The sequence below is a fragment of the Mirounga leonina genome, unplaced genomic scaffold (genome assembly GCF_011800145.1).
Source record: "Mirounga leonina isolate KUSES-001 unplaced genomic scaffold, KU_Mleo_1.0 Mir_93, whole genome shotgun sequence".
NCBI classification, from domain to species: Eukaryota; Metazoa; Chordata; class Mammalia; order Carnivora; family Phocidae; genus Mirounga; species Mirounga leonina.
Window position 1 is genome coordinate 4,633,901 of NW_023270854.1, and position 19,235 is coordinate 4,653,135.

General features: G+C 43.3%; 1 protein-coding gene across 2 annotated transcripts in view; it reads left to right on the forward strand.

Annotated features, from left to right (window-relative positions):
• Positions 1-17,169, forward strand: part of FBXO15 (F-box protein 15) — a 40,228-nt gene extending 23,059 nt beyond the window's left edge. For both annotated transcript variants that reach the window (XM_034995747.1, XM_034995746.1), the window contains 2 exons: positions 11,147-11,271; positions 16,802-17,169. In XM_034995747.1, coding sequence (XP_034851638.1) covers positions 11,147-11,271; positions 16,802-17,068 — 392 coding nt within the window. In that variant the 3' untranslated portion in view covers positions 17,069-17,169. The remainder of the gene's footprint in view (positions 1-11,146; positions 11,272-16,801) is intronic.
• The last annotated feature ends 2,066 nt before the right edge of the window (positions 17,170-19,235 follow it).

Consider the following 19,235-nt stretch of genomic DNA (forward strand, 5'->3'; position numbering starts at 1 on the left):
TTATTTAAGTCTCTGTCACTGCCCTCGGAAGAAGTGTTCTCTATGTGGACCCTCCACTCACTAGTGCTTCATTTTTATGTTGCCACCGTGAGTGAATTCTTTCAGCTTATGTTTCCGTGTTCTGTTAGATTCAGGCTATATCCTACAGAGTTTCTGCAATATGCTCTTCATTAAAATACTGATTAAATAATACATGTTCAGTACTTAACTCTGTAAGACACAATAGAAAATATTGAGGGGAGAAAAAGAAGGTATGGATTTCAGAAACTTCTTTTTCCCCCAGAAAAGTGGGGTTTCAGCTGTTCAGCAGAACCTGATAAGCCCAGATAACCTCTCTTTAAAGAAATTCTACTTGTAAGGTTTTAATACTTTGTTTCAAATATTTTTCATAGGTAGCATGTTATCTCATTTTTACTGTTGTGATTCCAAAAATAAATGACTTGTTTTGTTCCCTCTGTTGATAGTAATTACTTTCTGTGTTTCTAGGTCAGATTATTCTAAGCATTTATCATAACACGAAGACATTAGAAATAGTATACTCCCGTCTGGGGGTGGTGATTACCTATGAAAATTAGAGCAGATCATTCTTTACAGTGTCTTCATCATTGGTTGTTAGTACATTTTTCCTATTTTGTCCATCTGGTGAGCCATTATGAAAAATCAGCACTACAGATTACCGTTCACGGAACAGGAGAACCCACATCTCCATACCTTTTATGCCAGAGCTATATACAATGGAATATCACGCAGCCATAAAAAATGAAATCTTGCCATTTGCAACGACATGGATGGAACTAGAGGGTATTATGCCCAGCGAAATAAGTCAGTCAGAGACAGACAAGTATCATATGATCTCACTCATATGTGGAATTTGAGAACCAAGACAGAGGATCATAGGGGAAGAGAGGAAAAATGAAACAAGATGAAACCAGAGAGGGAGACAAACCATAAGGGACTCTTCATCTCAGGAAACAAACTGAGGGTTGCTGGAGTGGAGGGGGGTGGGAGGGATGGGGTGGCTGGGTGATGGACATTGGGGAGGGTATGTGCTATGGTGAGCCCTGTGAATTGTGTAAGACTGATGAATCACAGACCTGTACCTCTGAAACAAATAATACATGATATGGTAATAATAAAAAAAAAAGAGTTGATGTACCCTATCTAAAAGTAAGACACAGGCCATGTGATTTGTGGGAGCCAGTGCAAAATGAAACTGCAGGGCTCCTTGTTGGAAATGTAAGGGTTTCAAAATGACAGCAGCAGAGCTGGCTGTGACTGAAGCTGGCCCTGCAGAAACACAGGCTGTGTGAGGAGAGGCCTCTTTGTGGGTCCTTCTCATCGTCTCCTGCTGTTCTGGACTCTGACTTCTATGTGACATTTGACCTCAGATTTTGTTTTTTTCTTTCCCTATGGCGATTTGAATTTTTAAAATAATTTAAAAGGAAGGATATGAGGTCTTTATTTTGTTTATGTTTTCACTTTCAAGCATATTGTTTAAATAATGCATTGTGCTTTTCTCATGGATATTTGTTAAGGCAACTGAAAAATAGAATCTCTTAAAACAAGCAGTTTGAGGAAGTTACGTCTAATAAGAAACATAAGAGATGGGTTTTCTAATTTTTCCCTGGTGTGAATTTAGTTGTTATTAGAACCTTAGACCATCAGGACGTTGAGCTTAGAGCCGCTTCGCAGATCACAAGCATGTTACCCTCCATGATTCCTGTACCTTCTACAGACCTCTTGGGTTTCTTCTTCTTCTGGTTCTTCGTTCCCTTTCTGCCATGATTTTCAGGGCACACAGCCTGGGTTACATGTTTGCTGTCGGTCACCTCAGAGCCCCTTCCCTTGTTGCCTGTGGCTTCCCTGCATCGATAACTAAAATACGGCTCACCGTGGTGCCGCTTCCTAACTTGAATGTGCCCCAGTTCCTTGGGGGAAATCACAGATGGGAGTCCACTGGTGCTGTCAGGCTCCGGCTTGCCCCTTGTTGCGACTCAGAAGTCTTTCAGTCAGCTCGCCGTAAGTCCCCTTTATATGTCATATAAGGGGTGTTTAGATATGATCACAGTCCTCTTCCTGCTCTGTTCCTTGTTCTTGGGCTCACTACCTGCTGTGCTAAGAAACACTGTCACCTCTGTGCTTCCTGATCTTCCTCTCTCATCTGCTGTCACATTGTCAGTATATTACAGTCTCTTTGTGTTCTTTCCTGTTTCAGCGAAAAAGATGTCCCACTTCTTTCCAAAAAGTATATCCCAATTTCTTTTCCTAAATATAGATGCTCCTACCCCCTCTGGGACCTGCATTTAGCCATTTGTGTCTCAGCATCATCTCAAATCTATTTTCCCATCATCATCTTGTTTTTCCACTTATATTCATGTTTTCTGATTCAAAAATTATTTTAGAAGGAAAAAAAAAAACACTTCTGTACAGATAAAAAAAAAAATTGGTTGAAAACTACAGAAAACCTAACCTAAAACTGGCTTAGCAAAAAGAATTCATGTTGAAAAATCCAGGGGGAGGTTTTATTTCAAACAGTTTGATGTGAGGGCTTATTGCCTGTCAGTGGGACTGGATATGTCTAGACAGCCTGTCTGTCCCTCCTCGTCTCTCTCATTCTGATTCTTCCTGCTTCACTATATTCTGAGTTACAGTTCCTACTTTCAAGGCAGCTCTGGCTAGCACTAGATCTCATGTCCTAGTGTGAGGTTCTCCTTTCCAGCACCTCCTCCCCAGGAGTCTCATTGCATCTCCTTGGCTGTAGTCGGCGTAGGGACTCATCCCTGACTCAGTAATGTGCCAGGTGTATTGGGATGCTCCGTATCTGAACCTGGATGCCACCATCTGAAATATGGGGACTGACCTGTGTGTGTGTCTCAGAGGAATACTAGAACATGCTTAGTGAGAAAGGCAGAACAGATATTGGCGAGCCCAAAACAAATATCCATATACCTTCTCCTTAAACATCTTTGGAAAGACTCGCCTAGAAAAAAATAATGCATAGTGAAATAGACTGGATTGATAGAATATTGTGGTCCACAGGCATGGAAGATAGAACTGGGTCTTATGAAAATACCAGTCTGAATATTTACATCAATAGAAAAAGTTATTTTGAAACATTATTGAATTAATGAACAGTGAGCTTTTAAAGATTCTAAGTACACACTTTATCCTGTTGAAAATCGAGTTTTGTCACCAGTACCAGGAACAATACTAGCAGCAAATGTAGCCTGTTAGGGTTCTCGCTAGTATGAAAGAAGTAGAGACTCTGTGGCTCAGAGACTAAAGAGATTTTGCTGATGTTGTCATACTCAACAGTTCTGGATTCAGGAGGGAAATTGTCCCACAGATTTGAGAGTTCTACTTTTCCAGTCTCCTTCTAACACAGCTCCAATTCACTTCACTCTTACAGTCCTTACAGCAAGTGAAACCAGGGGAGAAATTTCTGAACCTCATCATGTTCAGAGTCCTCCTCTCTTTTCATAGTCCATGATCTGTCTGGGGGGAGGTTTTATTTCAGCTAAATCCATGTCTGGATTTAGCTACTTAAATTTCATGTGTATCAGGGGTTTGGGAAACAACAGAGGTATCTGAAAATAGCCGAGAAAAAGAGAGAAGCTATGTGTTTGCCTTGAGGAGATTTATGTTAGATACCTAACAAGGAAAGGGGGAAATACTCAAGATTTTCTCACCTGAAGAGCGGATGGATGCCTATTCTTTTTGATTTTTAGAGTCTAATGACTTTTCTGTCTTGTTATTAATTATTCCTTTGTAACGTTGGAGTCTCTGCAGCTTTAAATTGTTAATACTAAATATATTTGAGTTTGTAGGGTCTTCCTTCCTCTTTACCCAAGATTTACACCCACCTGAGAGTTGCTTCCTGATGTCCAGTCCATTAACTCATGGTACTACGTTGGTCTCTCAGATGGCACTCCAGGGCCCCACCTTACTCAGTGCTCGCTCTTCGGGTTGATGTATGTTGCTTTTCCTGCCTCAGGCAGTACTATTCTGCTTTAACCCCCTTCCCTTTTCTCCCTGTTTGCCTTAGGAAAATCATTCAGTCAAACCAAACAGTCAGTCTCTGCTCCCAACATTCTTTACTTCCTGCCTTTTCAATGTTCTATTTATGGGGCAAAAAATGAATTCTAATCATAGCTGAGAAATGAGAAATGTGATTAGTAGTGCCATTAATCACGCCATAGAAGACATGACCTTTATTCCCAAAGACTGTAGGTTATTTCAGGAAACCTCTAACATGCAGAAACAATCCAGTATAATTAAATGTTCAGGTGTATGTGCAGCAGGGGTTAGAAAAGGAAGAGATTAGTGTGGGCTGAAAGGTGCTGTTAGCCATGGAGGTGAATATTGAAGTTTTGAGGGACTAAACTTCCTAAGGGAAGAGGAAGAAAGATCTGAGGACACAGATTTGGGCATTCCCAGAGTTATCCGTTGATAGGAAAAGAACCGCTAGTTGTCATAAGCAAAGGGGACCTTCAGAGGAAGGTTGATAGAGCTGCTAACAGCTCACCTTTGAGTGCTACTTTTTTGGTAACTTTTTATTTTGATGTAATTTCCAACCTAGAAAAGTTACAAGAATAGTACAAGAACTCCCATGTACATTTTTTCTGATTCTTTTTTTCACCATAGATTAGTTTTGCTTGTTCTAGGACTTTATATCAGTGGGATCCTACAGGATGTACTCTTTTGTGTCCAGATTCTTTCTTTCAGCAAAATGCCTTTGAGTTTCATTTATACTGTTGCAGGTACTGATAGTTATTCCTATTTATTGATGAGTAATACTCCATTGAATGAATATGCCACAATTTGCTTACCTGTTTTCCTGTTGATGGACAGGAAATTTGGGTTGTTCCCTGTTTGGGACTATCTTGAATAAAGCTGTTACAGAATTCTTGTGAAGGTCTTTTTTGTGGACATAAGTTTTTTGTTTCTCTTGGCAAAATACCTAGTACTGGAATCATTGGGTTTTGGGGGAGGTTTATGTATTAAAAATTGCCAGACATTTTTTTATGTATAAGAAAATTCAGGGCACCTGGGTGGCTCAGTTGATTAAGCGACTGCTTTCGGCTCAGGTCATGATCCTGGAGTCCCGGGGTCGAGTCCTGCATCGGGCTCCCTGCTCGGTGGGGAGTCTGCTTCTCTCTCTGACCCTCCCCCCGCTCATGCTGTCTCTCTCTCATTCTCTTTCTCTCAAATAAATAAATAAAATCTTTAAAAAAAAAGAGGGGGGTGCCTGGGTGGCTCAGTCGTTAAGCGTCTGCCTTCGGCTCAGGTCATGATCCCAGGGTCCTGGGATTGAGCCCCACATCGGGCTCCCTGCTCCACAGGAAGCCTGCTTCTCCCTCTCCCACTCTCCCTGTTTGTGCTCCCTCTCTCGCTGTGTCTCTCTCTGTCAAATAAATAAATAAAATCTTAAAAAAAAAGATTAAAAAAAATTCTTTGTGTAAGAAATTGCCAAAATATTTTTTTAGAGTGTTTGTACTATTTTATACTCCCACCAGCATTGTACGAGTGTTCTGGTTGCTCCATATCCCAGCCGACATTTGATGTTATTAGTCTTTTAAATTTTAGTTGTTCCAGTGTGTGGGAGTGTGGGATGATCATCATGGCCTTGATTTGTGTCTCCCTAATGGCCAGTAGTGGTGAGCGCCTGTCTACGTGCCTCTTGGCCATTTTTTGGTAACTTTCCTGTCTTCTTTTTGAAGCATCTACTAATCCTTTCACCTTTCTAAAAATAATGACTTGTCTATTCTTGAATTATGGGAGTCCTTTATGTATTCTAAATACCAGTTGTTTGGCAGATAAATGTTCTACAAGTATCTTTTCCCAGTCTGTGGCTGGCTTATTCATTTTCTAAATGGTATCTTTAAAACATTTTTTGTTGAGGTATCATTGACATATAACATTACATTACTCTCTGTAGTACAGTGTACGGATTGGCTATTGATACATCGTGAAATGATCAGTGCAATAAGTCTAGTTACCCTCTGTCACCATACAGAAACTTTCAGCAACTTTCAAGTATGCTCTACAAATATTCGACTGTAGTCCCCATGCTGTACATTACATCCCTGTGACTTAATGTATTTTGTAACTGTAGTCTGTACCTCTTGACCCGCTTCACCCTTTCCATCCACTCCTCCCCTCCAGCAATGACCATTGTGTTCTCTGTATTTATGAGTTTTGTTTTTTCCCTAGTTTCGTTTTTCAGATTCCATATATAAGTGAAATCATAGGGTTTTGTCTTTCTGTGTCTGGCTTAGCTCCCTTAGCATAATGTCCTTTAGGTCCACCCATGTTGTTGCAAATGAAGGATTTCCTTCTTTTTTTGTGGCTGAATAATATTCTATTTAGTGTGTGTGTGTGTTACATATTTTTGGATATGATTTTTATATGTGTATTACATATTTTTTCCATTCATCCATTGATGGGCACTTAGGTTGTTTCATGCCTTGGCTATTGTAAATAATACTGGAGTGAACATGGCGATGCAAAGTTGTTTTTCGTGTTTTTTTTTTTTTTGACATAGTGATTATATTTCCTTTGGACAAATACCCAAAAGTGGAGTTGCTGAATCATACAGTAGTTTTTTTTTTTTTTTTTTTTTAAGATTTTATTTATTTGCGAGCGAGAGAATGAGAGACAGAGCATGAGAGGGAGGAGGGTCAGGGGGAGAAGCAGACCCCCTGCTGAGCAGGGAGCCCGATGCGGGACTCGATCCCAGGACTCCAGGATCATGACCTGAGCTGAAGGCAGTCGCTTAACCAACTGAGCCACCCAGGCGCCCCATACAGTAGTTTTTTAAAAACATTTTTGAGGAACATCTATACTGTTTTCCATGGTAGAAAGTGTAAATTAGTGCAGCTACTTCCCACTGACAGTGCACAAGGATCCCCTTTTCTCCACATTCTCACCAGTACTTGTTATTTCTTTTTTCTTTTTCTTTTCTTTTTTTTTTTTTTTTGATACTGGCCATTCTGACAGGTGTGAGGAGATCTCTCAGGGTGATTTTGATTTGCATTCTCTTATGATGAGTGATTTCAAACGTCTTTTCATGTGTCTGTTAGCCATCTGGATGTCTTCTTTGGGAAAAAACATTTTTATATTCTCTGTCCCTTTTTAATTAGATTTTCTTTTGATACTGAGTTTTATGAGTTCTTTGGCATATCAACCCCTATTAGCCATATTATTTGCAAATATTTTCTCCTATTCAGTAGGTTATCTTTTCACTTTGTTGATGGTTTCCTTAGTGGTGTGGAAACTTTTTAGTTTGAAGTAGTCCCAGTTGTTTACTTTTGCTTTTGTTGACTTTGCTTTTGGAGGCAGATCCAAAAATGTATTGCCAAGATCTATATCAAGGAGCTTATGTTTTTTTCTAGGAGTTTTATGGTTTCTGGTCTGACATTCAAGTCTTAATCTATTTTGAGTTAATTTTTGGATATGGTGTAAGATAGTGGTCCAGTTTTATTTTTATTTTTGCGTGTGGCTGTCCAATTTTCCCAACGCCATTCATCAAAGAGACTGTCCTTTCCCCACTGTGTATTTTTGCCTTTTAATGGTGTCTTTTAATGATCAGAAGTTTCTCATTTTGATGAAATCTAATTTATCAGTTTTTTTATTTTGTAATTTTTTGGGGGGGGGCTTAAAAACTTTTCCTACTCCAAGTTATAGAGATATTCTTTCCTCCAGTTGTATTATGGTTTTAACCTTTACATTTAGATCCATGATCCATCTCTAATTAATTTTTGTGTTAAGTATAAGGTAAGGGTTGAGGTTCATTCTGTTTTTCCATATGGATAATAAGTTTTTTTGCACCATTTGTGAAAAGACTTTCTCATTGAATCACTTTGATGTCTTTGTTAAAAGTCAAGTGCGTGTAAAAGTGTTGGTCTGTATTTAAACCCATCTGTTCTGTTCTGTTCATCTATTTGCGTGTCTTACAGTGATGCCACACTGTTTTGATTACTGTACCTCTATAGTAAGACTTGAAGTCAGCTTTTTTTCTTCCTAAGATTGTGTGGCTATTTTATAGGTCCTTAGTATTTCCATATGAATTTTAGAATCAGATTATCAAATTTTATTATTTACTTATTTTTCTATATTGATTCTTCATAAGTTATTAAAATGCCCGCTGGGTTTATGATTGTGATTGCATTAAATCTGTAGATCATTTGGGCAAACAGATGTGTTTATAATTATTGAGTCTTGTCGTCCATGCACGTGCTACATACCTACTTTCTACTTGGCAGTAGGCTTGGCTCTTAGAGGATGTAATACATATAAGGTGCTTAGCACATCTAGCCTGGGATATATAATAATCTACCCTGTAATGTTAATGTGTATTCTTCGTTTTGTTAATCTTCACAAAGCCGTATAAAGTACTTTCTATTTGTGTCCTTATTTTACTCAGCTTAGAACCTGACCATGGTTACACAGCTAGTAAATGGCTGGGCAGGGCTTGGAATGAGGCCTTCATGACTCTAAAAGCCAGGCTTGTAAGTGAATGTCACTTGAAGCCAAGGGCAGTGAGCCTTGAATTTAATTTCTCTGCATTTTGGGGATGGTCTTGTGGTTTGGTAGGTTAGAGTTGGAGTTTCTTTCTTTTTTTTTTTTTTTAAAGATTTTATTTATTTCAGAGAGAGAGAGAATGAGAGACAGAGACCATGAGAGGGAGGAGGGTCAGAGGGAGAAGCAGACTCCCTGCCAAGCAGGTAGCCCGATGCGGGACTCGATCCCGGGACTCCAGGATCATGACCTGAGCCGAAGGCAGTCGCTTAACCAACTGAGCCACCCAGGTGCCCAGAGTTGGGGTTTCTAACAACAGAATTTATTCTGATGGGTTTAGGCAACACAGGAATTCATTAAGGGTATGTTAGCTCAAGTGAGGGAACCAGGCCACTTATGACCTAGTTATACGAAGGTTGGGGAGGGGAGAGGAGTAAGCATGAGATGCATAGACACAGGAATTGCCACAAATTTGGGGGAACCATAAGTGATTCCCCAGCAAATATTGTCTGCTAATTTATAGATTTTTCTCTATTGGCAGTAATACAAAAGCAAAACTTTATGAAAATTTAAATCTATATTATAAATTCTCAGTATATAAGCAAATAGGTGATTATGTTCCCCCTTTTTGTATATGTTTTAATCTATTATAAGATCCATCTTATAATAGACACATAATGTTTGAATCATGTCTCTGTCACTTACCAGTGGTATGACCTTGGGTGACGTACAGTTAATCTCTTTGTGTGCCCTTCTCTCACCTGTGAATTCAGAAAACTGTAATACCTAATTAATAGTAGGATTTTAAGATATTTTAAAGTAGTCTTTTAAGCTACTCTACATAAAGTGCCTAACACAATGGCTGGTGTACAGTAAATACTCAAAAATATTGCCTATTTTATATATGCACGTTTTCACACATACATTCAGTGTGCAGACTGTTTAAATGTTGGGTGAGCTTAACCTTTGTCTCTGATAGATACAAGCACTTACAGAGCATGCCGAGAGAGCTCTGACCTTTCAAGATACTGCAAATGTTAAAGTTGTTCTAAAGCGGGAGAATATTTGGTAATAAAATAACAACAGTCCTTGCTTCCACAGAGATTTCGTGTTTATTAGCTTAGACAATTGCCATTGAGATGTTATTGGCTGGTGTACTTTGGGGTCCATTTTCTGCAGTGTCCTGAGGACAAGCCACATGGAAAATGAACTCGCGACTTTCTGTACGGCATCGTCTGGCTGCCAGTGCACATGCCAGCCGGTCGGAGGTCTCTCTCGATTTTGCACATGGCTGTGCAGTAATATAGAGCAGAGCAGAACCACATCTGGTCCATTCAGAATGTCATTACCACGTCTCCTCTGAGGCTTCCCTTCTCACAGATTTCCTCCCTGCTTCCGTCGAGCCCTGCCGAGGTGACAGTGGAGCTCTTGCCGGGAAGGGTCAGTGTCATTTGGCATTCGCTCCCGCACCGGGGGAGAGGAGGAGAGGAGCTGCACGGTCCTTGGTAATTACTCAGCAGTGAGGGGACCACGTTGTGGGCTGCCTCTGTCCTTGGTACAGATGGGCTCCCAGCACCCTCCTGCAGGGCTGGAAAGCTCTGCTCCTAGGGGTCTCTCCCTTAGAGCCACTACCGTGTCACAGAAGAGGCTGCTGGCAAAGCGGCACTAAGGCTCAGCTTACGTGATAGCACCTGCTGAATTTCTAGGGTAGGGCTTTTGGCTCCTAAGGCAGCCTAGCTTTGGCTTTATTTCTCTCCTGAAATAACCCACCTAAGGCCAAAGAACATTTGTTCTTCCCCATTCTTCTGTCTGCTTTGCCCTGTGACTCACATCTTACCTTTGTCGAGGTGTCTCTCTCTGAAGAAAGCTTGCGTACAAGTCAAGGAGCTGTTATGTTGTCCCGCGTGCTGGTCACTTTTTAGGGCATGTAAAAGGAGGGTGCAGAGCTCATGGTCGCGGGAAGCTCAGCAGTCCTGGGGGCTGTCCGAGCATCAGGGCCTTGGGTAGTGGGACTCGCGCACCTGGATTGTGTTGGGCCCTTGCTAGTGGCCAGGTAGCTCTTCATCAGTGTTTAACTAGGCAGCGGAGGGGCAAGGCCTCTGGTCTCAAGCTGTTGGTAGCAAGTGCAAGGATTTTTACTTACCAATAAGCACATGAAAGATGTTTATTCCTTTATGTGCGTGGGGCTTCTCATCTCTTCCATACTTCCCTGCTCTCAAGTTTCCGCAGTCCTCTGGACATTGCCCTCCTTGCTCCCTCACAGCTCATGTCTGGACCACTCTGGCATCTGCTTTCTGGAAAGCTCCACAGTTCTTGTGTACTGTTTGTACTGCTGTTAGCTTAATCAAATCAGAAGAACCTCAGCCTCCTTAGCAACCTCTCATCGGTGACAGGTGAGATCCAGGTTCACCCCAGTCAGCTCCCCCCACCCCCTTTGAGATCGTGTTTCCAGAGTGTGCACTTGTGTCTCTGTCTCTGGAGTGTGGGTATGCCACCGGCCTCAAGCCAGATGCCTGCATCCAGGACGTGGCTAGATGAGGCATTCTTTATGAAACAGCAAGCCTAAAGAGTCTTGACTTGTCCTGCATGGATATGTCATAATTTAAAAAATCTTAAATCTTTTCAGGATCCATTGAAAATGGATATGTGAAGCTTGTTGTTATAAGTTTCAAAAATAACACAGAACACCTACCTCTTATTGGAAAAGTTGGCCTCTCTTGGAGAACTGATGTTTTCGATGGCTGTATAAAGGTAATTTGTTGTTTTATTTTCTTAGTGTAACCTGGTTTCTGTATAATAAAAAAAAAGTCTGTCTCTGTATATCTTTGATACTGCTTTTAAAGTCCTAGTTTTAGTGTTCTCATGTCTGAAGATATATGCACATTTTCTTAGCTTGTACCTTCTGTTTCTTGTTGGGTGTGGGGGATCAGGAGTGGTGCGTAGTACGCAGCAATGTTTTTGTACCCCTGCCCTCCCTTGAAGCTCCTCTGTCTGTCTGTCTGTCTGTCTTATGGAGAAAAAGGGGAGCTCTAGGTTGGACCAGGCAAGTAGCATTGACTCAACATCTTACTTGCTCTTACATCAAGTTACAAGTCAGGACACAGATATTTCCTTGAATACCCTCCCTTGAACAGTTACATCAATTTGTGCTTCGTCAAAAATTAGCCACATGGATGGGAGAATTTATTTAGTGGTTGGGAGTCGGCAGTGAAGGGGGAAAGAAGAGGAGGCGGAGGAGGATGAGACCCTTTGAGACGTAGTTTTGTTTCTTCTGTGATCTTGTGCCCATGGCTGCCCCTGGTTCCCATTGTTCTCCACCTTTGTTTTGTGGGATGAATAGCATTTACGTATTCCTGGTGAGCCACTGGGATCTGTCATCAGCAACACGCCTCTATTCTGCCGTACAAGTGTGGACACTTTGTCAGAACAATTACTGGTGATGACAACAGCAGTGTTATCATTGAGTGTTAAAAACAGTTAATTATCATTAAGTATTATCTCTTGAGCCACTTGCTATTTGATACAATGAGCTGCTTTCTTAGCCCTTATTTATTTGAAAACAAATATTTAAACTTTGGTATAGATTATTTTTATCATATATAAAGGAATATTGCTTCATGTCTTTAAGAACACAGATCTGGTTTTTTTTAATGGGTTTTATAAAAATATGTACTAAAATAAAATATAGTCAGAGTAGACCTTGTGGTCCAAGAAAGGCAGAATACAGATACTGAAGACTTAACGTGTCTGTGTGATTATAAAACTGATGTAATTTGTTCTGTGTTTTCTGGTACTTGGAGCAGGATGAGAGCAGAGGGAGGGATGTGGAGTAATTCTACAGAGAAACAGAGCTCTATCCTAGCTCTCGTCACACACACAGTCTCTGGTGGGGCTTTAGGTGGGGCAGACTAAGCTGTGGAACAGACCACCCTAAATAGCATTTAGCTGCAAATGCGGGGACAGATTTTTTACAGCAACCAGAAGCTGAAGGTGTAGCTTCAAAATGAGCTCCAGGCCGTGATTCTGTAGGTCGCTAGACCGACGTGACTCAGGAGTGCACGTTTCCAGCAAAATGGCTCGATCTGAAAACGGGGTTTTGGGTCCTTGCAGTCAGGCATGGACTGCGTGTCCCTGCACACTTTCCCCTGCAGTTCCTTCTCCCAGCTGGGCTCGGCGGGGAGCTGGAGTGGGGCTCCACGGCTGTACCCTCTCCCGGGGGCCTGCTGCAGTTGGGCAAGGTCCATTTGTATTTTCCTGTTCGTAGTTTTGGGGTTTGGTATTAGGACTGAGATATCCTCCGAGTTCCTAAAGAAGAAAAGTCGAGGTAAGTGATGTCCTGTCCCTTGTGTTCGTCACGCAGGTCAGGCATTTCCCTCAGGCATCTGAGCAGCGTAACTGTAGTGAAACTATAAAACATGTTTTGAGAAATTGCTCTCAAGGAGTTAAAAACATTTTATTAACAAGGGTAAACTGTAAAAAAGTTTCTTAAATACATGTAACTATGAAAAACCAAAAAACAAAGCAGCATGCTTGTGGCGGAGATTGTAAAACAGCCTTCTGGATGGTCGCTCAGCACGCCGTTGGGGCGCAGGTCAGTGAGAAAGTGTCACCCAAGCCGGCGACTCTGGGCCTGGGACGGATATCGATGATCATGATAATGACGGACGGCAGAGCCGCCCATCCCACTGTGTTGTTGGAGTGGTGTGTGGTCACGGGTGGGCTCTCTGGGGTCCTCCTGGTTACTCTTCGCAGGGGGTTCTTCTCTGCCAGAGGAGCACGGGAGTGTGAGGGTGGCCCCGTCGGTCGTTCAAACCAGACGTAACTCTTTCCTGGGTGCCTGGAGCCCAACGTCAGCAACTCGTCATTTTATACGGGGGATTGCTCAGCCGTAAACACTTAAAAACATCACGTTAAAAGCTGATGAGGTTTTCTTTTTCTTTTCAAAGTCAGATGGTGGTCTCAAATACATTGTAGAGCCGCCTGCCCCGGGTGCTGTTAGTGCCGAGCCCACACAGGCCCGCTGCTCTCCGACCACTCGCCAGTTTGTCTTACAAAGGCCGTTTGAATGGCCAGGGTGGTCGCTGCTGCAGGCTTCGGTGGAATTCAGTGCCAGTCAAAACCGCTCTCCTGCCCTGCCTTCTTTCTGTTCCTATCAGAAGTGCTGATGGATGGAGTTTCCTATGGTAAGGCTTTTCTTATATCCGTTCCTTGTACTTTCTCCTTTCATGCCTTGGCATTTTTTGTGTTATTTTAATGTAACTTACTTCTAGATCTATATGGAGCTCGGCATCCGTTGTAATTCAAGCTAGATATTTTAGTGTAAGTGTGGTTGTGCTTTATGTAGGAATAGTGAAGCCTGCCGATGGGCGTGTCCCACCCCAGCCCCCAAGAAAGATGCCCTGGTGGGTTTGCTGGCAGTGCTGGGTGATCAAAGGAGTCGGCACCTTGGGAGGAACCCGACACCCCACGTGCATGAAGGAGGAGGTGGCCTCTGTGCTCTGTGAAGCAGCGTTTGGGTATTCACTGAGCCTGGAAAGGGGTGGAAGAGCCCAGCGGTGGCTGTCTACCCATCTTGAGCTTCCCCAGTGTGACAGGGCCCGCACCCAGTGAGGAATGCACCAGAGGAGGGAGGGAGTAGCAGGAGGTGGGTGGAAAGGCAGGCTGGGGGGGCGCTCACAAAGGGCCTCACAACCCAGGATAAAGAATTTGGAGTTGAGGCTGTTAAAGGGTTTTTGTGCCTCTGTGTGCCGGGTGTTCCATAGGATATGTAGGAATTGGAGGATGCTAGGCTTTTAGAACCAGGAGAGCTTTGGGAGATAGCTCACAACTCTGTCGGCAGCTGAGGGGCCGAAAGCAGACAGGAAGCCATTTCCTGAAAGGCTCAGGGCTCATGAGCAGCATCCTTATCAAAGAGTTCTTATACCTCTCGACCGTTCCTCCTGGATTTCCTTCTCCATCTTCCTCTGAAATGTTGGGGCAGCCCAGGGTGTCACCTTCTTCTCACGGCCTCCTCCTTGCTCATGGTTCTAGCCACTGTGTCTGTGCTGCCGGATTTTGATGAGGTTTTAAGTAACAAAACCGAGAGACTGCTAAACCAGTAGTTAAGATAATGAAGGGCGATGGGGTAAAGAAAGTCTTGGGTCCGCATGACCACCTGACCAGGTGTATTATCTTGGGCGTTGACATGGCCACGGAGCTTCCTTCATCAAATGGCCATGATGATAGCGGTTTATTCCAGAAGGGCTCTGGCTGCCTGAGCACAGACAGAGACACATTCTCGCTCTCAGGGTTCGCTTTGGTTCCCCCTGTTCTCAGCCCCAGTGAGCCCTTCTCCATGGTCTGTGAACTGTGGTCCCTGTTCTGCCAGAAGCAGAGGGTGTGATGGGTAGATGTGTGCTGTTCCAGGATGTGGAGGGTCTAGTGTTGGGCTCCTCAGACTGTCTCGCTGGGTGGCCCCCACCTCATGTGGGCAGGGGCTTTCGGCTCTGGTCTGTGCTCTCTGCCGTCGGGGGCCGGGGATGGTTCATGTTGGCTCGTTCTTCACTCAGCTCTCCTCCAGAGGTGGGAACCACTTCTCATCCCTTACTTACTAGACCATCTCTCTCTCTCTTTTTTTTTTTTAACTTTTGGAATGTTTGTGTTCCTTTAATTTCTCTCTGAGAAACACTTTTTTGAGTCAGGACTCTTTGGCCTGATCATACTCAGGTCCAAATGGTCAGTGCTATTGGCCACATTTAATCATGTATAGATCTCTGAAAGCAGTGTTCATGCTGACATCTATAATATCTTTATATATCTGTCTAGGTATCTGTAATACCTGTGTCTCTATAATTAGGTTGATATCATTGTTCATTTTATGCAGATATCTAAGAGTAAGCGTTTAAATTCCAATTAATAAAATACTAACACAGGGCATAAGTCATGGCAAATAATGAGCCATTTCTTAAAAAGGGAAGTGTTAGAAAATTTTAGCCTTCATACTACTTTGTAGTTTCTTGAGAAAAAAAGTTCTTGAGAATTAAATAAAATAGTATATGTAAACTGCTTGGATTAGTGTTTAGTAAACAGAACATGTTAAAAAATATAGCTAATGTTACACACTCGTGTTCATTTCATAGCAGCGTTTTTTCACAAGAGTCAAAAGGTGGAAGAAACCCGGTGTCCACCAGCCACTGAACGGATAAACACAAGGTGGTGTACACATACTATGGACTATTGTCCCACCCTACAAAGGAAGGAGATTCTGGCACACGCTACAACGTGGATGAACCTAGAGGGCATTATGTTAAGTGAAATAAGCCAGACACAAAAGGTCAAATGCTGTAAGATTCCACTTTACGAAGTCCCGAGAGTGGTCAGTTCACAGAGACATTGAGTAGAATGGTGGTTCCCAGGGGCTGCAGGGAGGGAGGGCTGGGAAGTTAATGGGTCCAGAGTTTGGGGCTTGCGAGATGAAAAGGGCTCTGGAGGTCGACGGTACTGAAGGCCGCACAGCAGTGTCACTTAATGCCACTAAGCTGTACGCTTAAAACCGGTTGCAGTGGTAAAGTTCTGTTGCGTGTGTTTTACCGCAGCTAAAAAATCAATGTAAAACTATAGCTCATTAATAATAATCGTTATCAGCATCTCCCCCGACTCGAGTCTCCGTACAGCAGTGACTCTTCATGTGGCATTGTAGATGCAGTGTGTCTGAAAGGGACACGTTTCTTCTCCCCAGACCCTGCCCTTCTGCAGCAGTGGGGAGAGAGTAGGAGGTTAGCGCCCCCTTCTCACCTACCCTCACCTCCCGATACCAGATACTGCTCAGTGTGTCTTAAAAATACTTCTTCCATCTCTTTCCCGTGAGTTACTACCACCGACCGCTGGGGGCTCGCTTTACTGTCTCCTTGCAGGCGTGTAATGATCACCAACATCCCTGTGCTGTTCTCGCTGCCCCCACCCCTGTTCCATTGCTCTTTTGTTTATCGGAGATGCACTTACTGGCACTGGTTGCTGCTGCGGTGGTGGAGGTGATGTGGGCAGCCGCCCTGCCGCCCTGTCCGTCGCCCCACAGCGCCCCTGGTTCCTAGTCCCTCCGACGCTTCTTGCTCTCTCACCGTCTTGGTGTGGCCCTGCCTTCTTCTGTAACTCTGTTCTCTTCTATCTCCTCCCTCCCCTTTCACTTCATCCTTCACAACAAGGCTTCATTTACACATTTACGCAGGTATTAGTTAGCCCTGGAAATCAGGTCCAGTTGGCCATTTTGCCCTTACACCCATGAGTATTTGTGTTTATTTTGTAGAGTTGTTCTATGATGGACGTAACCCTTTTGGATGAATATGGGAAACCCTTTTGGTGTTTCAGTTCCCCTGTTTGCATGAGATCTTCCGGGCCCTCTGATGGGCCTAACTTCTTGGGACACACTTACTATGTTGACTATGTGGACTCGGAAGGAAAAGTGCACATGGAGCTGGTGTGGATCAAAGAGACGGAAGAATACTTCATCGTCAGCCTGGTCCTTTACCTGAGGATAGCAAAAATAAACCACTGGTTTGGGACAACATACTAAGTATTGGCAGGAGGTGGCAAATTATTGTTGCTGTTTGTTTATTTTGGACTCACCGGTTGTGTTCTTGGTGTTGGAAGTTGAAATAAAGCAGTTGTCTCTTTGATGTCTTCTTCTTTCACATTAGAAATAATGATTTATGGGTCATTTTAAAGCTAATGTTTAGAGAATTAAGTTAAGTTTTAAAATCGTGAAAATAGCATGTCCCAATGAAAATTCATATAAAATAAGGAAAAAGCTATTTCCTTCTCTTTTGCCCTTATAATTTAAAAGACAAGGAATTCTGCTTAAGCATGTGCTCACTGTGTGTGTGATCACTGTGATCAATGTGCGTGTATGTGTGTGTGTATGTACGTGATCATTGTGTGCACGTGTGTGTGTGTGTGTGGTAGAGATAAAGGTTTTTTTCTTTACTGGCTGGAACCCAAAATGAAAAAGTGTATTTAAATATGAACCTCATGGTATCCATTAAAATGAGAAAGTGCTGTATTCATGGCATTCAGCAGCCACATTAGTATTTAATGAAACTAAATTTGGCAAGTGCCTACCTCACAAGGTAAGATGTATCTGAAATCATTGGAAGAAACTGTCATTGCTTAAAAGAGCAAAGTGCGATACAAATGCAGTGAAGACCCCCAGCTGGACATTAGTGGAGACCCAGACGGATGAGTTAGTGGTGAGCACATCCTCTGCAAAAGTGTTTTAAGGGAATTGACAGATACTTGGGCTTCAAACAGGGGTAACGTGTATCTAAGTATATGTGTTGTTTTTTTTTTTTTTTTAGGGATTTTGTTCTAAATTCATTTTAGATTGTATAGATTATTTTTTGATCATGTGTTTATCTCCTACTTAAGGTTACTCTCAGAAGTGATGTCTTTTTTTTTTAAGATTTAATTAATTAATTAATTAATTAACAGAGAGAGACACAGCGAGAGAGAGCACCAGCAGGGGGAGTGGGAGAGGGAGAAGGCTTCCCGTGGAGCAGGGAGCCCGATGCGGGGCTCGATCCCAGGACCCCAGGACCATGACCTGAGCCGAATGCAGACACTTAACAACTGGGCCACCCAGGCGCCCTCAGAAGTGATTTCTGAAATGCCGTGTTGCTCCTACTGGGAGGCACATCCCCTCCTCTCTATTTTTGTTTCTCATCCTGAGCTATCTGATCAGCTGTCTCTCTTGAGGGATGTTTGTGTGTGTGTGTGTGTGTGTGTGTGTGTGTGAGCAGCTTGAAGACAGCAATAAAAGATCTGGGACAGATATTAAGTTCTTAGCCAAAGAAAGTGACAGTACAAAGGACTCCTGCCCCGATGCCGTCCTTGCTGTCCCTGCTGTCCTGATCTCTGGGGCCTCGGGTGGGAGCCCTGGGGAGGGAGAAATCTGAAATCTGGGTCAGAGCGGAGAGCAGGGGATCATGTTATTTCGTGGTACCACCAGAGAGGTGCAGAGCACCTGCCCCATCTGGGTGAGCGTGGGGGGATGGAGAGGCAGTGGCTTGAGCCATGAAGACGTCAGGAGAGGCAAGTGGTAGAAGCCACATGTCACCTGCAGGTCAGAATTGGAAAATGACCCCAAGACTGTGGTGATGCCTGGAACTCATTGAGTTAAACTGTGGAGGGTGTAGATGTTGTGGAAATGTCGGAAGACAGGCAGGGGCAGAGACCAAGCACGGTTTTCTTTAGCCCCAGGGGAACACTATCTGGATGGGAGGGGGAAACTGAGGCTGGGGCGTCTTGTTAGAACTCTTGTCCATACTGAATTGAGTGTGTGTGTAATGTCTGCCTGTCAGACTGCTAGTCCCGTGAGCAGGACTCTGCTGTGTTGTTTACTACTCTATCTCAGCATCTAACAGGATGCCAGTCTCATAATACTCACGATTTGTTGAATCAACAGAAATTATCATAAGGAATATACCAGCAGCTATGGGAGCATGAAGGAGGCAGGCACAAATTCTGACTTGACGAGCCTGGGAGCCCTTCACATCTGAATTTGCTCCGGGCAGTGCTGGGGGGAAGGGTGAGCGTGGGCGAGGAAGGGCACTCACGGCGTCCTGGCGTCTGTGAGCATCTTATCAGAGCACGGTGTGCACACCACACGTCACCAAATGGTGCCAGAAGAACCAGGCCTGCCCCCACCCGTCCTCTCATGGGTCTAAGATAACGTTCAGCTGTTT